Raw genomic sequence first — 19,858 nt, forward strand, 5'->3', positions numbered from 1 at the left:
AATAAAACCGTCATAGAGAACACTGTTAAAAGTGAGAGGGAAAGCATGACATTCTGTTGCTCTACACGGGACTCCATCATTTCAGTCCGTTACACTACACAGTTATGTGCAAGAGTACAGGCAAATGGTACAGTAGGGGGAACGAAGGCAGTTGTAGCTGCGCTGACCCATCAGGTGGTATGTTCCATTCTTGCCTAAATTTTGTGGAGAGGTGGTAAGCAAGGGATAGTTCCCAGGAAGAAGTTTCAATTAGCTGCCTACCTAGAAGCAGTGAAGCTTAGCTGCTTCTTGCTTTTACCTGCCTGGGACATGTAACTGTAATAGTGATGATGTGGTCGTTCAGCACAGGCTTACTCACCCAGAGTACGTATGTACTCAAGTTCTCCTGCAGTGACTGAAGTCCATTTAATCATGTTCTCTTTATCATTATAATCATGATGATATTATCAAGGATTATCATTTTGTTAACTATGGTTAACAAAAACTAAACAAGTGAGTCTGATCTTACTTTCATGTTTTCATTTGCTGTAATGACCTAGCTGAAATAACTTGTTCCCTTTTTTGTTGTTACATAGCCACTAGAAAAGTTTTGTTTACTATTTTGAAATATTTGCAGAAAAGTACTGGTTCCAGTTAAGAACATTGGCCATGGTGGTATATCTGCTGTCTCCATAGTTCATACAAAAGATTGTTTAAGACCCTTTCCCATTATGTTGTTGGCCACCGTGTTTCTGGAGGTCCTTAATGGCTCTAATTACTTCATTTTGACTCCAGCTTGTCTGCACATGTGCTTTACACCTTTGAAGGAGAAAAGAACTTTTGAAAGTGTTACAGAGCTTGCAATAGGTGAGAAGACTGAACATTATTGCAGAACTGGTAATAGGTTTTTAGCTGTGGATTGGAAAGAGCATGAGAAATGCCAAGCCTGTTTGTTTGTTTCCTTGCGCTTCTGCATAAAGGGAAAAATATTCAAGGCAAAGTGAATAAATTGCTTTGGTATTAATCTATGTTGGCTACAATGTTACTAGAAGAAAAATATGAGCTACTCAAATTTATCATTGTATAGCTATACATTTAAGAAAAGGCTTTTAAACCTGGACTGTGGTTTCTTTCTGTGGTTTCTGCATTACAGTGCTGTTACTTGCAGTGATTCATGTCTGGTTATTTAAAAACTAAAAGCTAAGTTTAAAGAAAGGAAATCTATAAGCTTCTGATTTCAAAGTAGTGTTTAAACAAAGTATTAGAACGACATCGTTGATTGTATTAAATTGGTTCTGTTTTTATTTTTTGTCAGCACTGCATTTTCAGAGCAAGAAAGTAATTTCTCTGTGTGTTAACTGAAAGACATGGCAAATGATGGGGAGATGAGAATTTCAGTAATAGTAAGAGAGTATCCAAAGAAGATTAGGGTTTTTTCTCCATATGTAAGAACATTCCTAGACACAGAGCCATTTGGTACAGATTATTGTGCTTGCTGCAGGCTGTTTGAGATATGATATTTTGAGCAGTATAAACTATTTATTTTTATTATAGGCATTGTAATAATTCATTGCCCTGGCAGCACAAACCCAATAATTATTATTGGCAATGGTATGTCGCTTACATTGGTCAGACATTTGTCATTCCAGCAGCTCTTCTGTTAAATAAAAAAAAAAGGGGGGGGCCTACTTACAAGTACACATTCTCATTGATCCATTAATTGCAATCCTTCCTTCACAGCTTACAATTATTGCAATTGCTGCTGAATGTTTCAAAAAACTCCATGAATCTCTACAAGAGATGGAAAATGGAAAGGGTTTTTGGTCTCGAAATCTTTGGTACGGTGTTAGAAATTAAAAGACACAATGGCAATATCTTTTTATCCTAGCTGTGTTGTGGATGAGATGGACTTCTCAACAATGGAACTGGATGAAGCACTCAGGAAATTTCAGGCTCATATCCGTGTTCAAGGAGAAGCCCAGAAAGTAGAACGGCTTATTGAAGCTTTTAGGTATGATGCTGAAATAAATTACTCAGTCACCAGAAACCCGCTGTTGTCTAATGGCCAAACTGGAGAACTGGGGAAGGAAGTTGAGTATATCTAAGTTACGTCCCTGCTTATTTGCAGTGTCCTTGTGAGCTACATGCAGTTTCAAATACAGCATGTTGTTTGTGGTGGTTTTCCAAGTATGAAATAGGAAGTTTTATTTGCTGGTGCTGTTCATGTATGTCATTTGTATTAACGTAGCAAGATTTCTCAGTTGAAAGTTCTTTCTGGCATCAGTTGAAAAGATACTCAAGGATTTTTTAATGTCTCTAACAATGTATTTGGATATAATTGTTTATATGAGTGGAATTATAAAACCATTTACATTTTAGAGTATATATGCTCTCAACCTTTCATTAAGCATTTCAACAATAGTGGAATAAAGAGCATTAACTTATTAATACTAACACAAGTGTACTTTATCCAGGACAGGATGAGATATAAATCATCATGTGGCAGTAAGCTAAAATAAATTTTGTATTCTTACCTGGTGTCAACGGGAATTACTCGCTGAAAAAAATGAAATGCTGAAGTTATTGTAGCTCAGAATGTGTACTAAGAAGTGAAGTTACAGTGGTAGTAGAAAACAAAAGCCTTCCATATTCTAGGATTGGCTTATGAAAATATGTGGATGGAAAGCTAAATATATGTATGGAACACGAATAATAGTTTGCTCAGCCTCTGGAATGTAGCAGTTGTTTTATTTGGTGGAATTAGAATAGTAATTCATAGCTCTGACAGCTTCCCCTCTTTGCTTTTTTATAGCCAACGATACTGTATCTGCAATCCAGGTGTTGTGAGGCAATTTAGAAATCCCGATACCATCTTCATTCTAGCTTTTGCCATCATACTGTTAAACACAGATATGTACAGCCCAAATGTGAAACCAGAACGCAAAATGAAGCTAGAAGATTTTGTCAAGAATCTAAGGGGTAAGCAAACTGTAGCAATGAAGGTCATGAAAGCTTTTCCCTGTAACTGTCATTGGAGGGACACCATATATCTTCTGGGAAAAAGAACAAAATATAGGACACTTGATTCTGATTTCACCTGACTTAAAACTACTGTCATTTTTACAGACTTTAGTTATTTCTGCAATAGTGAAAACAGAATTAAGTATATAGTATTTTGTCATTTTTATTTTGTCTTTCTTAAGTCAGGTCCTTTTATTCCCATATATGTATACATATTAAGGAACTGAAATTACTATGCCATGATGAGAACTTTTGGAAATAAAGATTTAAATTCTCAGTGGGGAAAAAAAATTCCCAACTCCAAAATCTTCCTGAAAAGGTACACAGTAAGTAGCACAGAAATGTCATTTTGATTTCTTCATTGGTATATTTTCTGATCAAGAAGCTATTTGCCAGGCTGTGGCACACCTAAGCTTGCAATTAGATTGCCAAAATAATACAGATATTTTTTCAAATTTGTATCTCTGATCTTTCTAGCCTGGTTCTTCCTGGTGAAAAATAACACATTTTTTGGAAGTATCAGCTCAGCGAGTGCTCAGCTGTGCCTAACAGGAAGCAGTCACTGTAGAGCTGAGGAGGAAGATCGTGCATGAGGAGATGATACCTCCTGTTGTTCCTGGGCACTCAAGGAAGAATGGATCAGACAGCATTTACCTTTTATCGCAGAAGAGCACTCAGATGTTAGAGAAATAACATGAGGCTGAAGTCCTGATCCCTTTTTTTCCTTTACGATAGTTTGTGCCCATAGGGAAAAAGCAGCTTTTACTATAGTTCCATTACTATGTGTTTGTGCAAAGGCCAGGAAAATTGCCTGCTCAGTTATTGCAACCCCCTCCTCTTCCCCCTGCTTTTAAGCACAGAAAAAGCACAACTTAGTGCACCGTCTATCTTCTTATGGCAACAATGGATGTAGCAGAATAGGCCCACTACTGCAGGCACCAGCAAGTACTGATGTATTGTTTAACAGCCATATTCTCAGTGATATCTAAAAGTGGGCTGAATGGCAGAAAGACAGAATCAAGTTGCTTAATACATGAAAATATATTGGCACATCTCAGATGCATGGCACTTTTTATTCCTGTGTGCATTTGGTACTTTCATTTTAGTACTAGTAAAAACAAAATACTTGTGGTGTTCTGGAATTTCAGATCTTAAAAATGAAAGTCCTGTTTGGTGATTTTATTCCTTTAGATTTGTCTAAGACAGCAATGAACGATCTATGCTTAGCAGATGTTTTAGCTTAGCAAAATTAAGTTAGTGTTGAGATTTTATCATAAAGTCCACAAATATTAAAAAAGGCCTGATACTCTTTCTTAGCATAATACTACAGTTATATTTGTTGTATTAAATACAGTACATTCTCTCTGAGCTCCAGCCTGAATGCCAGCAATTTCCTATTATTGTAGGCATTTTTGTAACAGGCTACCTTACCTGTAACTTTAAATGACTGGATATCGCAAAGGGTGGTCTGTGGAAGACTTGCTGGTGTGGAACAGAACAGAGGCGTTTTTTCTTGCTTCTAGTTGCAAAGAAATGTATTTTATCACAGTATTTTTTTATGTGAGCAGTTGTTCCACTGGGTGACAAAATATTCTGTTTTGGCTTCTGAATGGGAGATAAGAGTTTATTGCTTTAAAACCTGTTTAAAAGATAGACATGCATCTCCCTGTCCTCAGGAAATCCAGCTTTAAGTCACTTATTGAAATTGGACTGCCTCCACTGCTATTAAAAATTCAGGATAAAGCATTCAAGACACTATGGCTTTTGTTAGAATACTGACATGCCAATGATAATCACACAGTGCTAAACAATAATACTGTAATTAGGCTATTTTGTTGATTTGTTTTTCCAGAGTTAATTAATTGGGTTTGAAGTCGTACAGGAAAAATTGGTTAGACTAATTTTACTGGATGTTCATAAGGTTCTCTTGTAGGAAATTATTTTATGAACAGTGTTGAGTAATACTGGGACAGAGGCAAAATGGAATGGTTGTTCTGCTTCCTCCCAGTGTTATACTCCTAGGAAGAGGTCATATGGAGATTTTAGTGTCTAAAGGGTTATTTAACTCATCTGAGCTTTGATACCAAGCAGAGGAAACTTAAAAGAAAAAAAAAGAAGAAATTGCATAGGAAATTAGCCTTTTTATGGCTTAGTTTTAGATTAGAGTTCTAAAACAAAGAAACAAACCTGTTTAATTTCCATCAGTGTCTTGGTGTATTGGGGGGCAGCAAGCTTTTGGACAAAAATCAATGATTCAGTAATGAGTAACATAACTTCTGCTGCTTTGGTAAGGTAGGCACAAGAACAGCATAGCAGACATTACCTGACAGAGTACTGGCCGCTATAAAACAAAACAGCATAAACAAGTGTATCAGCAGTCTTAGACGACGTTGGCATCACTGTTAGCAGAGGAAACAAAGATTGCCCTTGTTTTTACCCTCTACTTGCTGAGAAGTAACAGTGTTTGTTAGGTCATTCAGAGCCAGACTGATAATAGAAACTGTTGGCTTCTGCAGGTGTGGATGATGGTGAGGATATCCCACGAGAAATGCTGATTGGGATTTATGAGCGAATCCGCAAACGGGAGCTGAAGACGAATGAGGATCATGTATCGCAAGTCCAGAAGGTTGAAAAACTCATAGTAGGAAAGAAACCGGTAAGTTCACTTTGCACTGCCTGTCAATTACTAAGGAGATGTAGGGCAGTGTACAGTATAGAACAATACAAAAGTGTGTTGCTTAGAAGTATAAATTGTTTGATAAAGGGCAAAAAGCAGAAACTGTCAAAATAATAATTTGCTATAAGGTTGGTTTTAATTTTGGAGTATTCATAGTGCGGGTGAATTTTGTTGTTGCAGTCTGGTATTCATGAGTGATGATGTTATGAGTCTTAAACTCTTTTCTCTATGTGAAGCTTTACAATTCTGAAACTACACTGAAATATCTGCCTTTTAGGCAGTTCTCACGTTTGTTTCAAGAGAGCTGAAGTGTTTTGTTAAAGTGATGTTTCAACATTTATGCTATCAGTTATGGCTCCATAATTTGCAAGAGTAATAGAGAACTTCTGTTCACATCAGCGTCTTTCTCAGCTTTGCAGCTAGCTCTATGAACTGGTATTTGTAAGGGGAGATTGTGTCATTTTGTCTCAGAATTTGTCTGAAAATCAGGTCCCAGGGATTCTAGTGCTGGGTTTGAGCATCCAAAGATACGTCTTGCTCTATTGAGGGAAAAATCCTGAAATATTTTGCTATATAAATTAATCTTCAAAGCATCTCTTGGAAAAGGAAAGAGAAAAGGAAGGCCACAGCATTTTCCCCTTTGTTTTAGGAGCTGAGTGAACGCAGAGATATTAAGACCAATATTTTACATGCTAACAATGATATCTAATGTGGAGAGAGAGAATGGATACTCAGCCTTCCTGAATTCAAGTCCTAGAGTCACCTTCTGAAAATCTTCATGTTAGTAGTCACAAAGGCAGCCCAGAACAAAGCCAGAAAAAAGACTAGACTTGTATGGTTTTTAAGTCCTACATCATTCTTTTTATCAGCTCTGGGGAACTTTAGTGCAGCAGGGACTGATGGGTTGGGGGATTTTTTATTAAGAAAAAGAGCATATATCTCAAGATTATGCCTGTAACTTTTAAAAAGCTTTCAATTGTAATATCTTCTTAGACGAGTCTCAGTGCAGGGAGGTGGGGAAGAGAATGAGGGACCACAAAAAAAACAAACAAAAAAAACCTGATTTACATCTGTTTCGCAGTAAGGAAATATTGAGGAGATCTCTTGGAAGAAGCAGAGGAGAGAGAAAGCAAAATTTCCTTAATAAAAGCTTTTACATATTTTTGAGGAGAAGAAAATTAAATATTCTAAAGTCAATATTTGACAGTCACTTATGCTTTCATATGAAACTTATTTTCTGTAATTGTTTGGGGATTTAGGTTTATATATAGGCTTCTGTGGGAGATGGGCTTTTTAATGGTTCTTTTTTTATTCAGGCATGTGGCAATACAAATCCTAAAACTAATCCTGACCTTGTAAATTAAATGGGATTAAGAAAACAGTGCCCTCAATGGAGTCCTATGTTCAAGGATTCTTCAGTTGAGAGACTTTTTAACTGTGTGAAAGAAAATTTAGGAAACAGCCAACAGTCTTTATTGATAGAAATATTTGTTTTTACTTTATAGGCATTTAGTCATAGTAAGACCGTGACGTATTTACTTGCTATGATACAGTACTGTGTTTCTCTGAAGTTTAACGAACTTGTATATGTCTTTCTACTGTAGATTGGATCTCTGCATCATGGACTTGGTTGTGTAGGTATTTCTCTCATACTCCTTCAAAACTTATACTTATTCTAAATGGCAGCATTTTCTTAAACTGGCAATAACGCATTCTATTACATTTTAACTTTTTAAAAAATTTGGCTTCTTTCAAGCAAAATTTTCCTACTGTTGTAGTAATAACTCTCCAAAGTATAAAGATTTTCTGAAAAATCTATTTCCCAGAGACTGCTTAATTTATTGCCAAGAGTTTTCTAGACCTTTTCTTAGTACACTTTTTAGGCATTTCAAATGCTATTATCACTGTAGAAATAAGACAGCCAGTAAAGAATAAACAAATAAGTAAAATTACAGTTGCACCTCACCTTTCCACCTGGGCCCTGGTGTGTTTATTCTTTCTTTATTCCGTTTCAGTATTTAATGATACTCTAGCAAGATACTGACAGTTAATTTAACAGTTCTCTTCTGAAAGGTAGATGAACATAGAAAATACTGATTCCAGATTCAAGTTTTAGGCATCTTCAATAATAATCCTAAAACTATTCTTCTAATACAGTGTTCTACTTACTTTATTTCATAACAACATTATTGCTAGCAGTTTTGAACAAAGAAACCACCTCATAGCAGAAGAGTACATGTAGTAGTGCTTTAAAATCTGATTACCTGATACAAATTTGATCCTAATGATTTTTTTTTTCCCCCTCAATTATAACTGCACTGTGCATTAGCATCTTCACTCAGGACACTCCAGAAAAGGAACTTTTCATTTGTTTTTCAGTCTTGCTTTTTCTGTGTAAACTATTAAAATCATGCAAAGCCATCTTCATATTCCTAAGTGAAGTGCCTGTCATTGTTTCATGGATGCACATCTAGCAGTACCACTGGACTGTAAAAACAAACTGAAAGATGTGACCTTTATAAAATACAGTGGAAGGGAATCTTACTGGATCATCCATTGCTATGAGTGAAAGCATTGTCTATAGTTAAATTTCAATACCAGGGCTCACTGTAGTTGTTTTCATAGGCTCAGTGACTATCCTTGGGTTTTGTTGTCTTGATGTAGCAAATCTCAGACCACCATGTGCTGGGGAAGCTAAGTCTGGAGGTAGGAGAGAATGAAACCATGCAACATTTATTCCTGCCACTTTCCAGTGAGAACCCATGTAAGCTGTTCACTTACCAGAATAGCCTGAAAATAGAAACCATTGATTTCTCCAACATTCTTCACCACACTGACTCCTTTAGAACATGTCAGATTTTTTCTTAAATACCTTCTTGTTGCAAGTTCAGGAAGGGTAATTAAGCTAACACCATAGAGAAATTAAATGCTATTAGCATTTTATCTGCTATTAGTATAGTTCTCAGTGGATTTGGGGGAAAGACTGGAATTTCACCAAATGACTTGATAACCAACCAGGAACAAGGGCAGAGAGTGAATCCTAGACTCTTTTTCCCCTCTTCCCCAGCCCACCCCCCCCGCTCATGTAGAGAAAGAAGAATAATTAACAACCTTTTTTCTTTGCCTAGTAAATCTTGTAATTCCCGTGCAGAATCAGGAATTATAAAGAAATATAATATATACATTAAATACATGCCTAGTTACCAAAGAATATTCTCTACTTCAAATTTTCAAAGTTTAAAGGATTTCTTTTAATATTGTTGACAAGATACCATCATTTGCATTTGAAAGAAATGAAGTCTCAGTAGGTTGAAAACAGCAGCTTCAGAGATAGCTTCAGCAGACATTTCAAATAAGAAAAAGGAAAATTATTCTTGCTGCTCTTGCCGGCATGAGAAAATAAGCCAGATTGTCACCATTTCCTTTGTATTGGGGAATGAACAAATTTAATTAACTCAGTGGCTGACAAAACATAATCTGCAACATCAGTGTATTCATCTCAGAAAAGCTAAAGTTGCTTTGCATCCTTTCTTCTAATAAAGATATATAAAAATGCTCAGGAAGGCAACCATCCTTTGCTTTGAAGCTCCCACTTGCTTAATCTTAAGTTCTTTCAAGGTTTTATCGCTTCACAAAGTAAAACACTACCCCCAGTAAAACTTTCATTGGCATCCATATATATAGGAATGCCAGCTGTTAAAGAGTATTTTGTATAAGAATTTTGATGAAGTTTGAATGTCATGCAAGTTTGTGGCATGTAAATATTTTTCTGTTGCTGGTCCTTTGATGAAAAAGCCTAATGGGCTTAGAGGTAAAAATATTTGAAGTATTCAAAAAAAGACTCTGGGTATGAAAGATGCTCTTTCTTGGCTAAGTATCACTATATTAACCATGAACTTTTGTATTCTTATAGGTCCTCTCTCTACCGCACCGGAGGCTTGTTTGCTACTGTAGGCTGTTTGAAGTTCCAGATCCAAATAAACCTCAGAAGCTTGGATTGCACCAGCGAGAAATATTTTTATTTAATGATCTTCTTGTGGTATGTACTTTCAGGTGGATAGACTTCTAGTGAGGTATTCAGAAATGCCAATCTCCATGAAATCAGTGGCAATTTAAGTGCATGAGCATTCCTAAAAATAAATATCTATTACCTGTTACTCTGTACTCCAACAATCTTGGGGTGATTAAGATTTAAATTTTCTTAATTTTCTTCATTATATATAATTTTCTTTTAAACTGAAGATATTTATTGATTACTACACTCTATTGTAAGAAAGTACTTTGACGCAATAGCTTTTACTATAAAGAATGAAAATTACCTCCAGTTTACCCATTTCCCTAATGGATAAATGGAGATGTTCTTTATTCCGTGAATAACGAATTCAGGTTACTTGTGGAAAAACAAAATTGCATACTACTTCGTGTTCCCCAGATGTTCTATGAACGAGGCATGTTTATTCGTTGAAATAGGAATAGGATATGTTGAAATACATCTTACAGTTGACTTTACTTTTTAGTGTGCATTTAACTTGACCCAGTCTTTTGAAAAACAGATATACAAAACTAGTGACAGTTTGGAATTATTTGGTTGATTTACTCTTAAAAATAGGAAAATTTGTTGCACTCTGTTTGGAATGTATTTGGCTGTTACCTGAGAACTAAGAACTAAACTAAATATTTCATGTTTTTCTACAAAAAAGGCACAGCTTCAGATGCACAATTTTACAGTGTGTAATTTTTACATACCTTCAGACCTAAAAACCAAGAAGTAAATAAAAAAAAAATTAATCCTTTTGGTTGTGAGTATAACCTCCTAGTTGTAAATGTGAACTTGGATATAAAACGATGAAACATTGTCTTCAGGTTGCAAGTTTTCTGTTGTTTTTTATTACTTACTTAGATGTCAGTAGTTTTATCAAACTATTTTGGGAGTACTGTAGACCAAATTTGTCAGTTCTAGTAAAATGCCATTGTCAAAAGTTAAAATTAGAAAGAACTAGGAAAAATAAACCTCTTGGTTATAAAGGTTATATATGACACTTTAGGAGAACCCCCAAATTGACGGTAAGTAGTGTAGTGTGTTACTTCTGTTGTAGCAAAAAGTAAAGGTTTCCACAGACTCAGAGCTTTTATTGAGATAGGTGCTGTGCAAATCATAGGGAAGACAGGGCACCTTGGATGCGGTAGTGTAAGACAGTATTTGGAGGTGCACAGAAGTGAAGCAGGCTTGGAAGGTCACACAGCACATAAGAATAAGGACTAAGAACGAAACTTGTGTGGAGAGGTCCATAGGCATGTCCTGCCTGTAGTCAGACTGTAAGAAAAAAGTGTGAAGGAAAGTGTGGTAGCAGCTAAGTTTTTTAAAAAGGAAAATTCAAACATACTTAGATTTTTGCTAGCATGTACAGCGTACAATATGATGCAGGTTTTTTTTTTTTCTTTCTGGAATTTCAAGAAGTAGAGTTCTGGAGAATAGAGAACACAGATGCTTTGTATCTGGATAAAATATTAAACCTTCTGGTTAAGAGATACCAATGCTTCAAAGCTAGCTTTGTGTCTTCAGTAGTAGTAGATTAAATACATCAGTAGCATTAAAAGAAAAAAAAGGAAGAAATTACAAGCTCATCTTTTCTGGCAGATCATGGCTTTCTTTGGCATAAAATGTTTTCTCGTATGCTAATTCTTAAGAACAACAATTTTCCACAAAAACATATGGTAAAAGGGATATTTAACTTTGTTTATTTGGTAACTTTAAGGTGACCAAGATTTTTCAAAAGAAGAAGAACTCAGTCACATACAGTTTTCGACAGTCCTTTTCCCTCTATGGAATGCAAGTTCTTCTTTTTGAGAACCAGTGTAAGTCTTTCCTCTCTTTTTAGATGACCATTTTATTTATAAATAAAATAAAATAAAAACTTGTGTGAGTGAAAGGGATGGACAGGACTTGATTCTGAATTTAAGAATAAAATTGCTCTGAATTTAACTTAGCCCTAAAGTTTGAAACAAGATGGTGTCAGCATAAGAAGCAGCAAGACTGCTGTTAGATTTTTTTTTTGGTTGTAGTCAGAAGCCAAATCTAGCCGAATGCATTGTTTATGAATGCTTGTAAATAATAGAATGTTTGTAAAGAAACAAGTATGTTATATCTGTTGCTGAGTCAATGGTATGGTTAGCTGGAACTGAATGTATGATAATAAATAATGACTGTTATAATGATATGTTTAATTCAAACCACTATTTAATTTATTTTCCTGATTTATATCTTAACTTTGTGCCTAGGTAACGTATACTCATTCAAATATAAATATAGTGCAGAGAGTCTGGATTAAAGTTTGTATTTTCTGACACCTTTTGTTTATATCAATTGTAATCTGCATCAATCCAATCTTCTTTTTATCTTTAATGCTTGTCAAGCTTAGTCTTAGCAAACAACAACCCAACAAAAAGCAAATAGTTTACTAATACTCCTGTAGATTTTAAGCCCAGAGACAGCATCAGTAATAACGTAGCAGAGCATAGTTGTTTGTGTGGTACGTAGGGAGACAGTCTATTTGACCTGACTTAATGGTTTGTAAACCAAACCTTGACCTTCATGATAAATTGGATTACAGTTCAGTGTGACATTCAGTATTTTCTGTGCTTTTCTCTTGTGGAAACCTCTTAGTTTTCGCTTGTCCTTGAGAATGTCCAATGCATATCTCACTCAAAAGAAGTCACTGTTATTGAGTCAAAGTATCTGGAGATTTCAAAAGGGGAGATTTTGTAGAGCTTATAGCAGCTATGTAGCCTGCAGATTATTTATATGCATACACATTCATTCTCTTTCTCGTGCACACATTATATGATATAAAATTCATTTTTAGACAGGAAAGCCAAATATTTCTATCCTGGATTCTACTAAAAAGAGAAGAATATATAATTCCTCTGATGTCAAGTTAATTAAATTTAAAAAAAAAAAATCACATAAGCATGCTAAGTGGGAACACTGTGTTCAAGTAAACTTAAAGATATCTATAGTGGAACTAGGAGTTAAAGGTTGGATTCCTCCCAGTGAACTGGAAGCATTTTAACTGACGCACTAAGTAGACATAGTTGGGCTCCTAAGGTGAATTCACTACAGTGAATCAGTGAGCTGATTTACTTCTAACATTGGTGCCTGTCAGGTGGAATGCAGTATTTTCCAATTGGGAAAGAGAAGTATTCTTCCCCTCTGGTTTGTAAAATTCATATTCTTGGTTTCCCCCGTCCCCAGGAAGCTCTGGGGTATTTTGGCCAGAGCCATCATGCCATTCAGTAAATCTGTGTGTAGCAGCTGTCAGAATCAGCTGGTTTCAAGTGAATAAAATTCAGTATCACTAAAGCAGAAGCAACAAAAATACTGATATGGCTACTGGTAAGGTTGAACAAAATGGTTGGCGTTGATGATAGAAGAACTGACTTCTAGTGATAGAAGTCCAATTACGTTGAGGGATGGATGACCTCCAAAAGGGAAAATAGTGTCATGTATCTCTAGTAAATAAATAGACCATAAGGGAAGTATATTTTACATTTTCAGTCAAAATCACTGAAAATATAAAGGACAAGCAGATCACTTCAGAGAGAGTGTATCTGAAACCAGTAAATACTTACATCAGTGTTTCCTGATGCTTAATCAATACGGTGTAGAGAAGTATCTCTGGTAATACGATATTTTTGTTTGTTTAGTATGTGGAGATTCGTTGTTTGTTCATATGTGAAGGTAGCCCATGTGACTTTGGGGTTACCAAGTTTCCTTGTTTGGTTTCATAAACTTTTTTTTTTTCCGCCAAGTGGTGCACTTTCTAGAGCTGTTTGCTGCATATCCAGTTTCAGTGTTCAAAACAGTACATGCTGTTACACCATGCTGTCCACCTGTTAGCTTGCCTAGCACGAGAGTCCTCTGCACTTTGGCCATTTGGCTGTATTCTGAATGACAGCAGCTGCAGACAACTTGAGGTGTCTGTCTTACTTGATTGAAGGTAGATGCAATTGTCATGTGGTCAGGAGAAGCAGATCAGCTATACATTGCTTCTGTGCAAGATGTTGACATCAGACCCTGGCAGAAGCCCCTTGCAAATTCTTGCTTCCTCCGTCCCCTCTGTACCTTTTGAAGCTTGCGGTAGTTGGCACCTTTTTTCACCTAAGAAGGGTAAATAGACTTGCTTCACTTTTAGTTGCAAATCCGATTTGGAAGTTAAGGTATCCTTTTAAAAAAGCATAGTATTTGTACTTGTTTCTCAATATTTGAAGTCAGTATATTGTTGAAACCTAATGACTTGGAGGAAAAGACTACCTTACATCATCTGCTGGTTCTTGAGGGAATGAATTTTTAGTACATGGGAGCACTTGATTCAGGTTGAATACTTAAGTAAATATTTGAGAGCTTTAGCAAACCAATAAGGTCAGGCAGTTGAGTAAAAGAAAACAGTGTGAATTAGAATGCACATTTTTAGTTTTTCTGACATCCGGTTTCTACAAGTCTGTTCTTCAAGCAAAGGCTGATTCTGCTTTCTGCAGCAGAACGTGTCTTCTTTATAAGCTATCTTTCAGTAAATGAACCTTTTATCTCAACCAAGAGATATTTTTGACCAGCTGTTAAAATGTGCGTTCTCAGATGTGCAGCTAGAAAAGAGGTAAAGACAGTTTGCTGAAAAATCTGCCTTTTATTGTGAAGATGTCCATAATATGGTCCAAAAGTGGGGGGGGGGGGGGGGCAGACGGACCCCACCCCTTTTACTTCCTCAATATGTAATTTCACAGATAATTTTAACTTTTTAGGGAAAAAAATAGAAGTAGGATGTCCAGGGAACACAAGTTAATAGGAAGTACTAAAAGCTGTACATGCTAGTGTGTTTGTCTTCTTGCAAATGTTAAGTTAAAAGTATAAGACAGTTTCTAGTACTTGAGATGTATTCAAGTGGTCTTTACTCAGCAAAACTTTAGTCACAATTAAGTAAGGTAGGTAATGGGATCTGCTCCACGAAACAAAAACTATCCCCTTAAATTTTGGGGTTTTTTTCTAGGATTTTTCTTTTGTATTGTTCATTGTACCTTCAGGGTAACAGCTGCATAAAGACTATCTTTCAATATTTATTCAGTATCTTGACAGTTAAGCAGTTCCAATATATCTTAGGGATTTCATTCTAATTATGTGCCTTTAAACTTTTATTTCTCTGACTTTGTTCCCTATATGGTAATACTAGTAGAAAGCCTTCAGTTGTGGAGGGTTTTTTTGGGTTTGTGGGGGGTTTTTTGTATAAAAAGTAATTGGAATAATCACAGCTTAGTTTTTCTTGACTCTTTCTTCTAGATTATCCCAATGGTATTCGGCTCACATCAGCTGTTCCAGGAGCAGATATCAAAGTACTAATAAATTTCAATGCACCAAATCCTCAGGACAGGAAGAAGTTTACAGATGATTTGAGGGAGTCAATTGCAGAGGTTCAAGAAATGGAAAAGCACAGAATAGAGTGTAAGTACAAAGGTACATATAATAGAGCGTTTTCAAGCTAATCAAAATAAGAAAATCTTGAATGTGTGTATAATCCATTGGAACCCTTTAAAAGTTCAAAATAATGTGGTTTTTTTCCATGGCTTTGATTCTAGAAAGAGGAAAAACCCAGTGATATCTTAAGCCCCAGCTGAGTTCATTGACTATTATTTACTGCAGTGTAGCTGCAGTGGAAATTTAGCCTGGACAAACTGCAAATAGCAATGGACAGAGGAGAGATGGATTTGTAATTTATAATATAAATTGCAGTAAGAATTCTAGAGATAGTTTACATCACTCTGAAGTTCTCAGTGATGGCCCTTCAAATAAGTTTCACTGAATTTTTCTTCATTTCCATTTTGATATTCCTGTATTCTCTCAATTAGGTAGCCATGGTACAAATGGATGTATTTTGCTGGAAGTTACAGGAGTGTCTAAACATGGAGTTTTATCTTCTGTTTTTCCAAAAGAGGAATAGCCTTTCATCCTGTATGTTGTAATAGAAAGGGGTTAGTACAGGGTTGAAGTTCCTCTCTGGCATTTAACAGTGCCAAAATGAACTCTTATCTATTACTCACAGTAATATGCGATCACATACAGAAATTGTGATGTTACCATGTCCTCCATTATAGTCAATATATATGAATTGCAAAATTACTCTCTTTGTTTCAGCTGAGCTAGAAAAACAGAAGGGTGTGGTGCGTCCAAGCATGTCTCAATGCTCCAGTCTGAAAAAAGATTCTGGCAATGGGACACTGAACAGAGCTTGCCTGGATGACAGCTATGCTACTGGGGAGGGGCTGAAAAGAAGTGCACTGAGCAGCTCCCTTAGAGACCTGTCTGAAGCAGGTAAGCACTGTCTTTATTTCCTTGCTCTGACTAGTGCATGCAAAGATGCATGAATGATGCATATGAAGCCCAGCTCACAGTGGGCTTTCAGAACTAGCAATACTGAAACTTCAAACATTCTAAATAGCTTCTCTTTCATAGTTCCTGTTTAATCTCTGTTTGTTTTTTACCCTTGTTCTATTAAGCAACCACTGTTTGAAAGCATTTAAACCATTGTAGATTGCTGTATATACTTTTAAAGGAGAGTGAAGACAGAGGAAAAATTGTGTTTTATAAAAAAGTGGTTGATTTGTGCTGGGAGTAACCCACTCAGTTTTCCTTTCTTTTTTTCTTCCCCTTTGCTTCTTCCCCTTCATACAATAGGCTTAGAAAGAAAAGAAAAGAAATTGGTCTCTGTGTGATGACTGCTTTCTATGTATTTTGTGCTCAAGTGTACCTGTGTTACCACATTGATGAATGAAATTGAGTGAAGCCCTACTAAATTTTGCCTAGAGCTATGTAGTTCAGATAGAGTGTGTCCCTGATGCTCTTTTATTGTTTTGTAACTCAAAGTATAGTTCCCAATTCTTGCAAAAGAGGTTGTTGTGAAATACTATTGCTAATATAATAAAAGGAAGCCCTAGTGGACAACAATACTGATATCCCACAAAACCACTGATGTCTCTTAAGATTTATTAACTGATTAAAATAGCTAAAGTCTGGAAAGGAGTGGTGGTGTGATTTTTTAGCCAAAGAAAAGCCAGGGGAAATTTGGTATGTGTTTATTTTAGGGTTTGCCTCAGTAATACACAACTGGCATACCCATGTAATACAGGCCACCATGGGTAGTAACCTTGTCTTTCAGCGTTAAATGTGATTCCTGTCGATTACAAGAAGTCATATCTGAGCACCATGCCCACTATTCAGAAAGTACTTCTGGGGATAGGAGCAACTGTATGTGTGTTTGTGTGTGTATATATATATAAAAACTATGATTTTTTTTTTTTAAGTTCATAGTCTGTGTTACATACTCTGATTTGTTCTTTTAATTGCAGTGATGATTTACAGTATAGTCATAATTTCAATACCATGTATAACTTTGGTAGTAGACACTACTTACCTTTTTCCTTTTTTTAACTAAGGAAGAGATTTTAGCTATGCTGCAATAAATAAAATTGTTGTAAACTGAAATTATAGCCTGTGTTTTGTGGGTATATGTATGTGCATACAAATATGTAGAAAGTGAGCTCTTTCAATTATTTTATTCTCTGTTTAGGCTTTCATACCCGTATGTCCATTTGCTTCCTTAAAAAGACCTAGGGCCTTGATCCAAAATCAGGCTGAAGTTGAATATTGGTGCTTGATTGGCTTCAGTGGATTTTAGATCAAGCCACTAGTCTTCACCACTATAATATCTCAGATCTGAGGATACTTCCATCATCCTTTTCTGTTGTTTTGTTTTTATTTCATTAGAATGAGAACTACCATATTGTTGAATATGTGAGTTCAGTGGGTATCTGGACCCATAAATGTGATTTCTGATTAATTTTTTTCATCCCATAGGCATTTTTCATCCCTGTCTTTCAAACATTGCCATGTATTTAAATTTATGTTACGGGTTTTATGCAATAAACAAGTATTTGTAATCATTAAAACATTTCATGTTTCAACAGGGCATGCCTACAATTGGCATGCTTATTACTGAAAATAACTTTTTTCCATAACAAAAAGTAGAAATCACTCACAGACTGCCGGGTTTATCAATGAGTTTGTTAAACCCAACTAAACTTAATTTTAACTTTAATGAGTTGAGAATTATGGAGAGTTTCTGTTTGGTCTTGTGCAGTGCAACTGACTTGAGAAATTACGTATCTGTTATTTGCTTTGTTATTTGGTGTAATTTTAATGAGATTATACATGTCTTTTCTGCCTTTTCTCAGTGAATAGCTTGCATGTGAGGCTGATTTTGTTTTAATATGGGACAGATGATCCATAGAAAAAACAAAGAAATCTTTTTCAGTTAGGAAGATAACTGCATCCCAGTGATTATAACATACTAAATTGCTTCTGTAAAAGAGTACTGAGTTAGGTTGCCTCAATTCTTCTTTTTGTGGATGAAACACAGGATCAAAAAGGAGGAGGAACAAGAGTACTGGGACTGGGTGTGGATACGTGCCTTTCTGTAGGAAAAGGCATGGTGAAAGTGGATTTTTAGAGAGTTCCTTTCTACATTTAAACAGAAATAAGTCTAATAAACATGAGAAAATTGCCTGATTGGGTATTTATGCAGCAAGGCAGATAATTGTCCAATGAACATTGCAAAACCAAATTGAAACTTTTTAAATATTCATTCAACGAAGGGGAAGTCTGATTGAACAGTATTTTGGTTGCATGGGTATATGACAAAACTATTTAAGAAAACAGTCCATTACTCTCTACCATGTATCACAGTAATAAATGATGGCTGTGGAAACTTTAAATTTCTCTCTTGGAAAAGAGTGACGATTCGTAAGCTTTTTATATCTAATGAATATTGATACCCTGAATGATTCTGACTCCTAAGCTCTAAACCATAAGGAGAGGCAAGATTTCGTTGTCAGGAATTGTTTCCTGATGGCAGTTATTCCATGCATTTGCCATGATAGCTTAAATCATAATTGCAAAAAGGATGTGAATGAGGATCTCTTGATTTTAAAGATAGTATTGTTCATTGTGGGTTGTCAGTTCTTTCCATGGAATAAAAAGCAGAATGTGGCAACCAACTGTTCCAGAGTGTGAATATGTCAAAAGTATTTAGTGCTTTATTTTTCTCAAAAGAAAAATATATCATTTTTATTACACATTCTTAGCCGTGGTCAAGGAAGAACTGAATTCATTTGTCCCAGACTTCGAAATTCTTAATTTACATAAAAATATTAGAAGACAGACAAATTTTAATGCCATTAAAGCTGAGTTTTACGGGTTCCAATAGCATTTTGGGAATTTCACCACTTACTCCATATACAATTACATGATAAGTAGGTTTACAGAAAGATGTGAAAGGTGTGAAGTCCCATCATGGCCATTAGTACATGGGAAGAATGATTTGGTTGCTAAAGAAGAGCATGGAGGATTAGACTGGTTGCATTTTTGATTCCATATCTCTGACAGGTTTCTTGACTGATTTTAGGCTAGTCAGTCTGAATTCCAGTGACTTTGAGTTGCTGGAGGACCCAGTGCTTTCACATTCGAGTTTACAGTGGTGAGCACCTGTGGAAATCAAGCTTTATTCCCCCCATCCTTAACCTGTAAGGTGGAAATAGTGAAATAATACTTACACACTGCACTGGTTTAAAAACTGTAATTTTATGGTTTGCCCTGGTAATGCACAGATGGCATACCCAATATTGGAATATGCGCAGAAGTGCAGGATGGTATAATGGTTACTATTAATGTAAGTTGTGCTTGTCTTATAATCTCCTGAGCCATCTCAAAACAATCACAGACCAGTATAGACTACTTTAAACAAACAAACAAACAAAACCCACAACAAAACCAAACCCAAAACAAACACATAAAATAGTTCCAGAATTAAAATAATTCTATTGGTATATCGCATGTAATCTCCGTCGTCAACCTTTAACTTTTTAATGTTTCTTTCTACCTTCCAAAAAAAGCTGCTTTTTTTTTTTAACAATTTCATCATGTATTTTTAAAAATTTCCTATATCTCAAAATATAACAGAAAAGAGTCAGCATTGTAATCCCCTTAAAAAGCCTCTGACTTCATGCAATTACAGAATCCCTTGATCTGTTGAATCAATCTGTGATGGGATGGTGCAGTCCTTTGGCTCCTCCCTCATCTGA

General features: G+C 35.8%; 1 protein-coding gene across 1 annotated transcript in view; it reads left to right on the forward strand.

Annotated features, from left to right (window-relative positions):
- The window catches only part of IQSEC1 (IQ motif and Sec7 domain ArfGEF 1), a 65,169-nt gene that overhangs the window by 39,596 nt on the left and 5,715 nt on the right, over nt 1–19,858 (forward strand). The window contains exons 5-12 of the mRNA XM_075713661.1: nt 1,868–1,990; nt 2,792–2,958; nt 5,517–5,656; nt 7,282–7,311; nt 9,591–9,716; nt 11,434–11,533; nt 15,006–15,167; nt 15,858–16,034. Of these exons, the coding sequence (XP_075569776.1) occupies nt 1,868–1,990; nt 2,792–2,958; nt 5,517–5,656; nt 7,282–7,311; nt 9,591–9,716; nt 11,434–11,533; nt 15,006–15,167; nt 15,858–16,034 (1,025 nt within the window). The remainder of the gene's footprint in view (nt 1–1,867; nt 1,991–2,791; nt 2,959–5,516; nt 5,657–7,281; nt 7,312–9,590; nt 9,717–11,433; nt 11,534–15,005; nt 15,168–15,857; nt 16,035–19,858) is intronic.

The sequence above is a fragment of the Pelecanus crispus genome, chromosome 7 (assembly GCF_030463565.1).
Source record: "Pelecanus crispus isolate bPelCri1 chromosome 7, bPelCri1.pri, whole genome shotgun sequence".
Taxonomy (NCBI): Eukaryota; Metazoa; Chordata; class Aves; order Pelecaniformes; family Pelecanidae; genus Pelecanus; species Pelecanus crispus.